At 49.9% G+C, this 13,861-nt stretch overlaps 2 protein-coding genes across 6 annotated transcripts in view; both read left to right on the forward strand.

Annotated features, from left to right (window-relative positions):
* TMEM209 (transmembrane protein 209) overlaps nucleotides 1-4,697 on the forward strand; it is a 29,483-nt gene extending 24,786 nt beyond the window's left edge. For 3 of the 4 annotated variants that reach the window (XM_075925271.2, XM_075925278.2, XM_089778038.1), the window contains 2 exons: nucleotides 352-425; nucleotides 1,482-4,697. In XM_075925271.2, the coding sequence (XP_075781386.1) occupies nucleotides 352-425; nucleotides 1,482-1,536 (129 nt within the window). In that variant the 3' untranslated portion in view covers nucleotides 1,537-4,697. Of the gene's footprint in view, nucleotides 1-346; nucleotides 426-1,481 lie in introns of all 4 variants that reach the window. The other variant, XM_075925285.2, reaches the window with a different exon arrangement.
* A 6,873-nt stretch (nucleotides 4,698-11,570) lies between these two features.
* The window catches only part of LOC102448560 (uncharacterized), a 35,670-nt gene continuing 33,379 nt past the window's right edge, over nucleotides 11,571-13,861 (forward strand). For both annotated transcript variants that reach the window (XM_075925316.2, XM_075925321.2), the window contains exon 1: nucleotides 11,571-11,710. In XM_075925316.2, the coding sequence (XP_075781431.1) occupies nucleotides 11,653-11,710 (58 nt within the window). In that variant the 5' untranslated portion in view covers nucleotides 11,571-11,652. The remainder of the gene's footprint in view (nucleotides 11,711-13,861) is intronic.

Below are 13,861 nucleotides of genomic sequence, written 5' to 3' on the forward strand. Positions count from 1 at the left end.
GGAAGATGTAAGTTGGGTCCCAAAGCTAACTTAAGTTCATTATGGAGTCCATTATGGTAGAGAAACTCATAATATTATTCCTTTGGTAGTGGCTTTCCTTTATATAGCAACTTCTTATCTCAAAATAGTTTGCAGGCTAGAATACAAACTCCATAATGACATTTTGCCAATAAAGTGCAGCCACTTCTGGTGTTAAATGTGATAGCTATTTAACAGTGCAAAGTACCATTACACAAAAGCTTAGGCCAGGAAGTGAAGGGTATTTTCTTTTAAATAAGAAATTTGTGCAGAGGTTTCAGACTGAATTATTTATTACTTAATCTCCATCCTCTTCTCTTCCCGTGAGTTCAGGGCAGAAACAACATGTTCCACACCTTGCTTATGTTCCTGTGCATCATAAAGACAAAAGAATCTGGGATGCTTGGGTAGGTATAAAATGCCATGAATCAATGTCTTAGTTATATTGAGAGCAGTAACACTCCCTATTCTAAATATGCAGCTTAGCTGCATGGAGACACATCTTAAGTTCCTATAGACATAGTCTGTATTTCTTTGCTGAATGGAAATTTTCTTGCTGGTCTGCAAACGTCTTATTTCTTTCACTCATTCGCAACGCTCTCTTTTGGTTGCCTCCTTCGGTCCTTTATGATATGTTTAGAACTTGCATTTCTATCAACAATACAGAATATTATTTTTTCTTTTCAAACACAAGACAGGAAAGGAAGTGTTCTTCTCTCCTTTTGAACTAGGATACAAATCTACCTTAATCCGACCCATTTTCACTTTCCATTGACAGCTAGAAGTTTGCATTTCAGGGTGGACTTTTCTAACACATGATCCTTGATTCTGAAAAGATTAATTCAGGGCAAATAATTAGGACTGAGAATTAAAAGCATAAAAAGTACTATGGGTAACCATGTGTGCTTAATGTCCTACAGAAATCTGAGATAGGAACACTTAAAGGAGCTCTAAAGAGTATCAAATTGATTAAGCAAGGAAAATTAGCGCATTAACATGAAATAAAAGATTTGTTTTAATAGCTTCTTAAATGTATGTAAGCCTCTGGATTGCTGGCTGATGCAATTTGTGGAATATTAGCCTCTTAGTAACTGCCTGGCTAGATCCTGGCCTGAAATTCCCTGCCATCAAGAAATGTAGATATAATTATGATGCCATCATTAGCCACTAATCTTTTCTTATGCTGCACCAGAAGCAATTTTGAATATGTGATTTGGGCAACTGGGCTTACATTGAAATGAAAGTGAAGTCCAGATTTTTCTGTTTAATTCCTGTAGTCTTGTACTCTATTCATAGTGAAGCACAAGAGCTGAATAGAAAGAATCTTTGGCAGGGGTTGAAAGAATTGCTGAACAGAAGCTTGCAACTTGTCCTGGCAACATTTTTTTAATAATAAAACTTTGCTTGAAATGTAGGCTTGGGATTATTTTGATTTTATTATTATTATGTCTTTGTTTTTGCAGGCGAGTAAATCTTGGCTTATCAGGAGTGAATGTTCTATGGATCTTTGGAGACTAGTACATCGTTGTTCCCCAAGGAGGGCCTCCTCCATAACATACTGAAAAACAGTTGTGCATCTTGACAGAACTGAGCAGATCATTACACGTTGTGCCTAGAACATAAGCCTACAATGATACACTGATGTGCCTTGTGGACGTAGGACACCCTTGCATTCCATGCACTGTTCTTGTGAGAAGCTGCTCCAGCACTGAAATACTTCTAGCAGGTCGTCTTCTCTTATCTCACAAAGGATGTCTCTTCACGACTTCCCACTTTCACAAGCCCTACTTTAAAAGTTGCCAGCATTCTGCTGGCTGATTTGCTCTTCAGAGGCGTTCACTTCTGATACTGGAATTAGAAGCAACTCGACTATACCCAGCTGTGCTCGGCCACCTTGCAGATTGGGTCATGAGCCCGTTTCATCTGAATGGCAGGGTAGAATACTACAGTGCAACTTGGGCTGCCCTACTAGGGTTGTACACCCCTGCTTGGTACTTGTTGCTGCAGTGCTGCCATTTGAAAAATCAATCACTGCAAGCTCGGCGAAGTACGAGATTCCCCCCCCCCCCCCACACACACACCAGGAAATGCCACATAACCGAGATTCTGTTCGGCTGATGTTCAGAAATGCTGTGTTAATCGCCTTTACGATCTTTAATTAAAACTATCATTGGGGTACCAATGTAGTGGGATTTTGTGGCACTACCACTTTTTTTTTTAAGTGACTGCACTGTAGGTGTGAGAGAGAAAAGACTTCAGACCCTACACACCTGCTAACTTAAATTTTTATGCGCCTTTTAAAAACAAAATAACCCAACAGCTCTTAAACTTGAGTGTATTTGGGGAAACAAAACATTGCTGATGTCTTGACTGCAACTGATGTGTTGCCCTAACCTCATTATTTTTAACATTTTTCTTTAAGTTCTCACATTGGTATTTTTGGTGCTAACCTCCTATTTTTTTGAGGTGTTTGAACTGTAAACATTTACTCTAGAATGGAACAGCTTCGGCGTCTCTGCATAAGAACAAACATTTTACACTTTAATAAGGTGTCCGAGGAACCCAAAGGGACATCCTTTCCTCCACCTCCCATGTTGCCCCACATTCCTGTGAGTTTCTTTGTAACCATAGACAAACAGATGCAACTTGACCACAGTGAGTCATTGGAGGGATTTGTGACTCTGTATTTTTCCTTCCTGGAGCAGATAGCAATGACCCAGAAACAAGAATCAAATTTGTGAGTTGAACGTCTGTTCTGTATGGATGGCATGCCAGTATAGACCGTCAGGCAGCCAACACCTTATTTTGTGAAAAGGGGCCTGTTTTGCTCATTACTACAAGTATGTATAATGGTGGGGTGTCCCTGAATAACCCAACATGTCTGGGTTTTTTTTATAGTCATGTAAGCAATTGCTCTGCAATGTAGAATACAGGCAGTCCCCGGGTTACGTACAAGATAGGGACTGTAGGTTTGTACTTAAGTCGAATTTGTACTTAGCTCGGAACTGGCATCCAGATTCAGCCGCTGCTGAAACTGACCAGCGGCTGACTACAGGAAGCCCGAGGCAGAGTTTCTCTGCCCCGGGCTTCCTGGAATCAGCTACTGATCAGTTTCAACAGAAGCTGAATCTGGACGCCTGGGACAGAGCAGCTGGGGCGCTCCTGGGTAGGTCTCCGCAGCGCCGCACCTCAGCACTGCGGGGACCAACCTGGCAGCCCCTCAGGTGCTCTACCCCAGGTGTCCCCAAGTCAGCTGCTGCTGAAACTGATCAGCGGCTGATTCCAGGAAGCCCGCGGCAGAGCAACTCTGCCTCGGGCTTCCTGTAGTCAGCCGCTGGTCAGTTTCAGCAGCGGCTGACTTGGGGACGCCTGGGGCAGAGCAGCTGGGGTGCTGCTGGGTTGCTCCAGTAGCGCGGCTCCTCAGCTCTACTGGAGCAACCCAGCAGCACCCCAGCTGCTCTGCCCCAGGCGTCCTGATTCAGCCGCTGCTGAAACTGACCAGCAGCGGCTGAATCAGGACGCCTGGGGCAGAGCAGCTGGGGTGCTGCCGGGTTGGTCCAGTAGGGCCCAGAGCGGCACTGCGGGACCAACCGGCAGCGCCCCAGCTGCTCTGCCCCAGGAGTCCCGAGAAAAGCCTGGTCTGCTGGGGGGAGGGGGGGGTGCACTAGCTGCGCCCCCCCCCTCCCCCCCCCAGCAGACCATGGAGACGCGGGCGGCGGGACTGAGACACACCGCGGTCCCGCCACCCGGGTCCTCCGCGGCTTTGCTCCGTGTCTCCCTGGTCTGCCGCCCCCCCCCCCCCCCCCCCCCCCCCCCCCCCCAGCAGACCAGGGAGACGCGGAGCAACTTTTCTCGCCCCGGAGGACGAGGGCGGCGGGACCTCGGCGCGTCTGGGCGGTCCCGCCGCCCACATCCTCCGGGGCGAGAAAAGCCCGGTTTGTAAGTGCGGATCCGACATAAGTCGGATCCGTGTAACTCGGGGACTGCCTGTAGTTGCTCCTTGGAAAAAAATGAGTTAAACTTGTTTTAAACAAAATGGATTCCTACATATATGCCAAGGTTTTTCCTATAGCAATAAGGAATCCATTGTAAATCCTGGTAACCAGGGAATTTTTAAAATGTGTACTATAGTGGTTTTTAAAAAGTAGCTTCTGAAATTGTCCCCAAAATATCTGGTAAGGGCAAAGTTAAGGGTCGTCCTGTTTCACTACATCTCTTGTCGTGAGGTTAGGGTAGGGTTGCCTATTTAGTTTTATCCTTTCCATTTCTGGTCTTTGTGGGTTGAAACCTTAACGTCACTGTGTTAAACTGTCAACAATGATTCTCTGTAGGATTCTGCTAAAAAGTACTCCTCGAGGATTCAGTAAAAACTGGCTGGTGAGACTTGTGGAGAATACACAAGAATCGTATTAGTTTTACAATGACTACGCTCTTTTGTACTGGTTTCAGTTTGTTACTGAACTGTGAATTGCCTACCTAGACAAGAGCAGGGTGGGGGAGGGGAGGTTGGACTGGGGTTTTTTTTTTTTTTTTTAGTGCATGAGCCTAATTTACTCCCATTGCAAGAACTGCATCTTATTTGGGACAACTTTCCCAAGGAGGTATGAATTTTTCCAGGAGATCAGACTGTTAACCATGTTTAATTTGGTACCTGCATTAAATGGGTTCATTTTGTTAAACACTTGTGTGTGATTCTGTGCAACAACAAATGGCATATTTTATCTTCTAAATATGTTTACACACCCTCTATCATGTAGTTGAAGACTTATTTCCGCATTAGTTCACTGTCAGGTTTGCATGGCCCTTCATCTGTATCAGAGTCACTAAATTTCACTGTGTAATGTGGCATATTTCGCTTAGATGGCTAAAAACAGATAAATTACTATTTGAATGGCATTTATTTAAGGCAACAAGGAAATTACTTTTGTCTGGCAACAGTCATGTTCTCATGTTAGTGCATCAAATTTTCATACCTTGCACATACCTTGTGGGTGGGCGATTCAACCAGCAACAGGAAACTCGGCTAGTACAATTCTAACGCCTCTAGTGCCAAAATTTATCACATAGGTTCCAACAGATACTTGCTTCTTTATGATCTTTCAGATTGTTTGGGGACGAAGAGAAAAACAGATTAAAGCTTTTTTTAAAAAAAAGGATGCAAAGTTAAAAATTCACTTGGGTTTTTTATGTGAAATCTGAACAAAGTTAGCCAATAAGTTATTTACATAAGTTTTCAGGGATATCTTATCCAAGGGCTACTCTTTTCTTGAAACCAACATAATATATATTATTAAAACAAAAACAAAGATGATATTAGTTAGGCCTTGTCTGCACTACAGAGTTTTGTTGACAAAATAGTGGAGGTGCACACACTACAGTGCTCCTACTGACAAAACTTTCATGCTTTGCCAACAAAACCAAACCACCTCAGCATGAAGCGCATAGAGCTTTTGGCAGCTAAATTATGTCAACAAAGTAGACACTGCAGTTACGTCACTATAAATGGTCTCCAGGAGGCACCCCACACTGCCATTGTGACTTCTCTGGTCAGCAGTTCAAACTCTGGTTTTGAAATTCCACTTCCTGTCTGCATGCCTGGGTGCGCTCATATCACATCTTCCCAGCTGACCCTGGTAGCTTCACACCCCAAATGCTTTCCTGCTTGGGGCACACTGGAGAGCTGTTGGAGATGCTGAGTGTATGGGGAGAGGAGGCTGTGCCGTCCCAGCTCCTCTCCATCTATTGGAACTGTGATATATATGCTCAGATTTCCCTTGGCATGTTAGAGAAGGGTTATGAACAGTACACAAGTCCGTGCCATGCAAAGATCAAGGAGCTGAGGCAGGAATACCAGAAGGCAAGGGAGGCAAACGTTGGCCCCAGTGCTGCACTGTAGACCTGCCAATCTATAAGGAAGGTGATGCCATCCTTGGTGGTCACTCCAGGTCCAAGAGTTTATGGATACATGGTGAGCTTAAGACAGTGGAATCAACCCCAAGGACAAAACTGGACGAGATTAAATTGGAGGATGAGATATGGGATAGACAAAAGGATCGTCTAGGAGTCAGGAGCTCTGCTAGACGTCAGCAGGTTTGCAATACTCCCAGTGCTCCATCTCTGGCGTACATGATGCAGGAGAAAGGAGCTCTTTGGGTTGATGCTGCTCAGTCATACAAGGTAGAGCTGTTCTTTGTTATAGAAGACATTTAGGGGTAAATTAGAGCTAAATAACAGCACAGAACACTGACAGCCAGGACTAGTGGCTATAAACAAACTTTATGGGACTGCAGGAAACTTGGTCATGCCCATGATAAGTGGACTCCAACTAAGGAAAATCATGCCACATTGTGGATGTTGCCAGACCAGAGAGGTTCAACCTGTATGTGAAAACTATTATCAAGTTCCCTCTCGATCTTTTCCAGACTAAACAAACAAATTCTTTCGATCCTCCCCCATAGGTCATGGGTTTTAGACCTTTAATCATTTTTGTTGCTGATCTCAGTTTGGGCCACATCTTTCTTGAAACGTGGCACCCAGAACAGGACACAATACTCTAGAGGAGGCCCCATGAGCATGAAGTAGAACGGAAACATTACTTCTTGTTTCTTACTTACAACACTACTGCTAACACATCCCAGAAAGATGGGGGGTTTGCGACAGTGTCACACTGTTAATTCATGTTTAGCTTGCAGTCCACTATGACCCCCTAGATCCCTTGCTGCAATACTCCTTCCTAGGCAATCATTTCCCATTTTGTATGTGTGCAACTGATTGATCCTTCCTACGGGGGTACTTTGCATTTGTCTATTGCTTTCATTCTGTTTATTTCAGGCCATTTCTCCAGTTTGTCCACATCATTTTGAATTATAATCCTACCCTCTAAAGCACTTGCAGCCCCTCTCAGCTTGGTATGGCCTGCAAACTTTATAAGTGTACTCTCTGAGCCATTATTTAAAGTGTTGATGAAGATATTGTACAGAACTGGACCCGGAACTGTTCCCAGTCGTTATGCCCTTCCCACGTGACTTTGAATTATTGATAACTCCTCTCTGGGAATGGTTATCCAACCAGTTATGCACCCACCTTATAGTAGCCCCATCTAGACTGTATTTCCCTAGTTTGTTAAGGAGAAGGTTATGCAGAGAATATCAAAAGCTTTACTACACTCAAGATATACTGTATCTACCACCACTTCCCCCATCCACAAGGCTAGTTACCCTGTCAAAGAAAGCTATCAGATTGTGTTTGACACCATTTGTTCTTGACAAATCCATGCTGTTACTTATCACTGACTTATCTTCCAGATGTTTGCAAATTGATTGCTTAATTATTTACTCCATTATCTTTCCAGATATAGATATTAAGCTGACTGGTCTATAATTCCCCAGGTTGTCGTTATTTTGCTTTTTATAGATGGGTAAATACAATGCCATTTTCTGGTCTTCTGGAATCTCTCCTGTCTTCTATGACTTTTGAAAAATAACCACTCAGATATCTTTTCAGGCAGCTCCTTGAGTCTTCTAGCATGCATTTGATCAGGCCCAGGTGACTTGAAGACATCTAACTTGTCTAAGTAAATATTAACTTGTTCTTCTCCTGTTTTAGGCTCTGATCCTACCTCATTTTCATTGTATTCAACAGCCTTGCTGGAAGATTTTTCACACCCCGAGAAACATAGTTATCCTAATATAGGGCTATAGCATAGACCTGGCTGGCCTGAATCCCTCTGTGTTGTAGGATCACATTTATATATAACCTGGAAGATTTACTCAGGTCCTTAACAGAAAGCAGTTGGGAGCCCATGAGCCAAGTGCTCTTGGCTGCCAGCCTCAACTTTAGTTGGGGAGCAGGACAGGATTAAGTCCCCACCCCCAGCCGGACACTTAGGGGTACGCTGCACCCGGGCGCACCGACTTACTTTCCCCTCTGATTGTAACAGCTTTGACTTAAGAACATAAGAACGGCCGTAGTGGGTCAGACCAAAGGTCCATCTATCCCAGTAGCCTGTCTGCCGACAGTGGCCAGCACCAAGTGCCCTGGAGGGGGTGGACCGAAGACAATGATCAAGCGATTTGTCTTGTGCCATCCATCTCCAGCCTCTGATAAGAGGCCAGGGACACCATTCCTACCCCCTGGCTAATAGCCTTTTATGGACCTAACCTCCATGGCTACGTCTAGACTGGCATGATTGTGCACAAATGCTTTTAACGGAAAAGTTTTTCTGTTAAAAGCATTTGCGCAAAAGAGCGTCTAGATTGGCACGGATGCTTTTGCGCAAAAGCATCTGTGGCCGTCCTAGACACGATTTTGCGCAAGACAGCCCCAATCGCCATTTTTGCCATCAGGGCTTTTTTGAGCAAAACAGTTCTTCCCTGTCTACACTGGCCCTCTTGCCCAAAAACATTTGCCCAAGAGGGCTTTTTCCCGAGTGGGACCATCAGTGTATTTGCACAGGAACACCGACAATCTTACATTAGATCGTCAGTGTTCTTGTGCAAATTCAAGCGGCCAGTGTAAACAGCTGGCAAAATCTTGCCAGTCTAGATGCACCCCATGAATTTATCTAGCTTCTCTTTAAACTCTATTATAGTCCTAGCCTTCACAGCTGCTTCTGGCAAGGAGTTCCACAGGCTGACTATGCACCGTGTGAAGAAGAACTTTTGCTTATTAGTTTTAAACCTGCTACCCATTAATTTCATTTGGTGTCCTCTAGTCCTTATATCAGGGGCGGATATAGGGCAGGGTGAGTGGGGCGGCCGCCCCGGGCCCTGCGCTTCAAAAAGCCCTGCGCATGCGCCGGGGCGCCACCGCACATGTGCGTTGCGTCACCGCGCATGCACCGTGGCAAAGGGGGCCCCCGCAAGATTATGCTGCCCTGGGCCCTGCAAAACGGTCATCCGCCCCTGCCTTATATTATGGGAACTAATGAAGAACTTTTTTTTATTCACCCTCTCCACACCACTCATGATTGTATAGACCTCTATCATATCCCCCCTCAGTCTCCTCTTTTCCAAGCTGAAAAGTCCCAGTCGCTTTAACCTCTCCTCATATGGGACCTGTTCCAAACCCCTAATCATTTTAGTTGCCCTTTTCTGACTTGGCCCCATTACAGAGAACAAGCGCCAGGTTGGGGAGGGAGCAAAGCAGAGAAACAAGCTACAGATTGGCGGGTCTCTGTAGATGCACATTTGATCATGAGCTTCCTACAGCCCCCCCCCCCCCCCCAATTCCCAGTGACTCTGACCAAATAGCAGGCAGAGGCTCTTGCTCCACTACCTGCTAAATGATGGCCAAGTTGGGGAAGCTGTTTTCTTTCCAGCCAGCTACCAATAGCGTCAGGCCAATGCCCACACGTCAATTACGAGAGACACAATTTCTAAACAGGGGGACAACCGCCCTTCCCCTGATTGGGTGGGACAGTCCTGACGGGTACGTTTCAAGTGCCGGTCCCGTGGCCCCATGACCCTGGGACAGCGTTTATCTTGGATTCCCTGCAACACTGCTCTGCAGCTGCTTGAGGTTGGGGAGAGTGCCAGCCTCTTTCCAGGGGGAGGGAGGCAGGTGGGTGTTAGCTCCCTCTCTTCATGGGGTCCCATTCCGTGCTCTTCCTCTTCCCCCAGGTCCCACTGTAATAAGTGCTCCCCAAGGAGCCTAAGCTGCTGTGGGAAGCCCTGGAGTCTGAATCCTCCATCTGCCCTGGGCATTGGATCATAGGTGGCAGAGACAGGGCTGGGGCAGTTCTTCTAGCTTCTCTTTAAACTCTGTTATAGTTCTAGCCTTCACAGCCGCTTCTGGCAAGGAGTTCCACAGGCTGACTATGCACTGTGTGAAGAAGAACTTTTGCTTATTAGTTTTAAACCTGCTACCCATTCATTTCATTTGGTGTCCTCTAGTCCTTATATCAGGGGCGGATATAGGGCAGGGCGAGTGGGGCGGCCGCCCCGGGCCCCGCGCTTCCTATCCAGGGCTCCCCACAGCATCCCAGATTCTCCGGGTGGCTCTTGCTACTTCCCAGCTTTCTGGTTTTCCAGGGGGCGGGGCCTCAGGCAAGCGGAGGTGGAGCAGGGGGCGTGGCCATAGAGCGGGGCGGAGCTCTTGTGTCCTGTTTTTGCATTTTGAAAAGGTGGGTCAGCCTGAGTCATGGACATGAACCTGCTTAATACCGTAGACATCTGGCAGTAGGGGCTCCTGGGGCAGGTTGGTGGAGAAGCCCCAGGTTTAACAGGGTGGCCAGGTGTCGGGTTTTGAACCAAGCAGTCCAGTATTTGAGCTTTCTGTTGGGGAAACGAATTGAGAAAATAGAAACGAGAAAATAGACCTGTCCGGTATTTTCTAACTAAGATGGAATGTCGATTGTGATGTCATGTCAAGTGTGTCCGGTATTTTTATTGAAACCATCTGGCAACCCTAATTGCCCAAGGGAGAACAGTGGGAGCTCTTCCTGGAGGGGGGGGGGCTGCCAGGAGAGGCTGGCTGGGGCAGGGCTCCCACTGTCAGCCAGATTTGCGTCCCTTAAAGGCTCAGACACCAGAAGGGAAAGACACGGACCTCACTTTGCGTTCAAAACAACCCTCTTGAGTTTTAAGCCAGCCTCAGGATTTTAGGGGAGTCTGAGGCCTGCTGGCCAGTAACCCCCTTGCAATAGCCCTGCGCCCTTGTAGGAGCAAGCCCTTGCAGGAGATGCAAGATGCACGCGAGAGGTGCAAGGTGCATGCACAGCCGAGGGCCCTGCGGGGGGGGGGGGGGAGAGCGGGGCAGCTCCATAGCGCGTGCATCCCTGGAGCTCAAGCACCCGAAGCATGAACTCTCCGACTGCAACCCCTCACTTACTGCAACCCCACTGCTGCATCCGGCCGGGGCACGCGCAGGGTGCACGCGCCCCTTGGAACGCTGTGCCCCGGCGGGGGGGGTGCAATCGTCCAGCCAATGCATCCTCGAGAATCAGTGACCCCCTCCTCGGGGTGTGTGGGGGGGTGTGCGCGGGTGAATGCAAACCTCGCAGCTCCGTGCACCCGGGGATGGGGGGGTGCGGGGTGAATGCAACCCTCGCAGCTCCGTGCACCCGGCGGGGGGAGGGGGTGCGGGGTGAATGCATCCCTTGCAGCTCCGTGCACCCGGCGGGGGGAGGGGGTGCAGGGTGAATGCAACCCTCGCAGCTCCGTGCACCCGGGGATGGGGGGGTGCGGGGTGAATGCATCCTTTGCAGCTCCTGGTGGGGGGGTGGGGGGTGAATGCATCCCTTGCAGCTCCTGGCGGGGGGGGGGGGGCGGGGTGAATGCATCCTTTGCAGTTCCTGGTGGGGGGCGGGGTGAATGCATCTTTTGCAGTTCCTGGCGGGGGGGTGGGGGGCGGGGTGAATGCATCCCTCGCAGCTCCTGGCGGAGGGGTGGGGGGCGGGGTGAATGCATCCCTTGCAGCTCCTGGCCGGGGGGGGGGGCTGAATGCATCCTTTGCAGCCCCGTGCACCCCCCCCCCCATGGATTCTCCTCCCCTCCCCCCAGCCCGGGGGCGGGGGGAGCGGGGCGGTGCCAAGCGCATGCTCCGCGCTGCCCTTTAAATCCCCCGCTGGGGCCGGGCTCCCGCACGTGCTGCGCCGCGGCGGGGGGGGGAAGCTGCCGCGCAGTCGGCGCTGCCATGGCCAGCGACTCGGAGCCGGGCCGCCGCCGCCGGCGCTACACGCACGATACCTTCGGTGAGCGGCCGGGGGGGAGCGGGGCTGCCCCGGGCACTGGCCGCCCCCGTGTCCCGGGGCTCTGCCTCCAGCCCGGGGCTGCTCCGGCCCGTGTAAACGGAAAGCGGCGCGAGTCTGAGCCCGGGGGGCCGCCCGGAGCCGGTCCTGCGCAGAGCCGGGCGGTGGGGGGCTGGCTCCAGCCCCACCGCCTCTCCCGGGGGCGTGTGGGCGCCCTGGCCCGCTGGAAACAGCCCAGGCGGGGATCACTCGGGGACCGGGGGGACCGGGCGCCCCAGCCCTGTGAAATCAGGGTGGGGGGGTCTTCAGGGGGCTGGCTGGGGAGCCTGCCAGTGCGGAGACCCCCTGAACTGGGGCAGGGGGTGGGTGGCATCGGAGGGGGCCGGAAACCTTCCCCGCCCTGCAAACGTGGGCTCACCGAGCGGGCCCGGTTCTGAGCAAAGCGGGTGGCAGCGCCCGTCCCTGTGCCAGGCGAGGAGCCGGCTGCCGCTAGCCCTGGAAAGCTGGCAGGTGAGTCTCGCCAGCCTAAGCGCGGCCGCACTGAGCCAGGCCAAAGGTCCCCCTGGCCCAGTGTCCCGTCCTCTTCGTTCCCTCTAGGACCGCGGCTTCCAAACTCCCGCCTGCCACCGGGTCAGCCAGGGGGATCCGCTGAGCGGGGCGGCTCAGCCAGCCACCTGCCTCTCCTGCCACTGCAGGTGCCACAGCCCGGCTCCTGGGTGTGGGACAGACAAGGCTCCGGGCCCTGTCCCTGCCCTGAGTGCTAGCGCCACGCTCCCATTGGCTGGGAACCCACTTCTGGGGTGCAGGGCGCAAGACTCTTCTGCCCCAGCCTTGACCCTCCCCCCCCGAAAGCCGGAGCCACCTCCTACACCCTGAAGCTCTCATCCTCCGCCCCGTCCCGGAGCCCCCCCCGAAAGCTGGAGCCACCTCCTACACCCCAAAGCTCCCATCCTCCGCCCCATCCCGGAGCCCACACTAGTCACATTATATTGGGTATCCACCGTTTTCTTCAACTGGGTATGGTGATTGGTTCTGTCGTGAGCGCAGGGGACTGGATTTGATGACCTCTTGGGGTCCCTTCCAGTTCTGGTATTCTATGGGGGAGAGGGGAAGTTTGAAAACCACTAGTCTAGAGTACTTGGCATTAGCCATTGTCAGCACAGGTAATCCTCCAGCCATCCATCCATCCCCTGTTATGGTCTGACAGAGGCTAGGGACACTGTCTCCAACTATTCGGAGAAGGGGAGCACCAAACAGTTTGGGTGTGCTTCTTGCTGTGACTCTACTCTAGCAGAGCGGAGTCCCTAAGAAAATCCTCTCCAGGTAGGAGTGTAAGGCTGAGAGCAGTAGTATTGTCAGCCCCAAACTGTTAGCCGTCATTGCATTGGTTTTAAGAATCCCTTGGCAGGGAGGGGGGAGGCTTAGTAACTTTTTATTATTGCCAGTCTCTCGCCTGTATACGCGCCAGATGTGCACTTTTTTTCTCTGCAACGGCAAGGGCTAGAAATATAAATTGAACATTGATACGCTCTTGCAATAGCATGATTCCGGCAGCTGGGGCTTTAAGGGAGGGGGGAAAAAAATCTAAAAAAATGGAGACGGCTAATACCATTGTGAGTGTTGGCACCTTGGAAGTGTGAAAAATAAGCTAAAATTCTTTCCGATCCCGTAATCACTAGGACTCTTTCAATGTATGGATGTGCCCTTTCTTTGTCTAATCTGCCTTATTGTGTTAGGGCCTGAAAGACTCTGTTATAAAGCATGAATAGCTCCGACTCAGAAGACCAAATGTTTAGTCAGATTTTATTAGGCTGAAACCCAGGGGCATCCGTACGGCTCAGGGGGATGGTTCAGCGTTGTACAATATCATTCAAGGCCTTGCAGAGGGCTGGAAAAGAATATTTCTGCGTGTTGGGGAATGAGAGCACAGTTTAGACAATTCCAGCTTGGATATTCCGCTACCCTCCCTTCCTCTCCCCTACCTAAAAGCAGGTAGACGGGATGCATTCATGCTGCAAACTAGTGTCCCCCGGAAACTGACTTCATCGAGCACCGTTCTTGGGGGAGGAGGATCGAGCCACTAAACGTGAAGGGGAAATGGCATGATTTGAAATCCGTACGCTGTTGGTGAATGTTTAGAGTTTTTTTTTTTTC

Source organism: Pelodiscus sinensis, chromosome 1 (assembly GCF_052426305.1).
Source record: "Pelodiscus sinensis isolate ZL-2025 chromosome 1, ASM5242630v1, whole genome shotgun sequence".
NCBI lineage: Eukaryota > Metazoa > Chordata > Testudines > Trionychidae > Pelodiscus > Pelodiscus sinensis.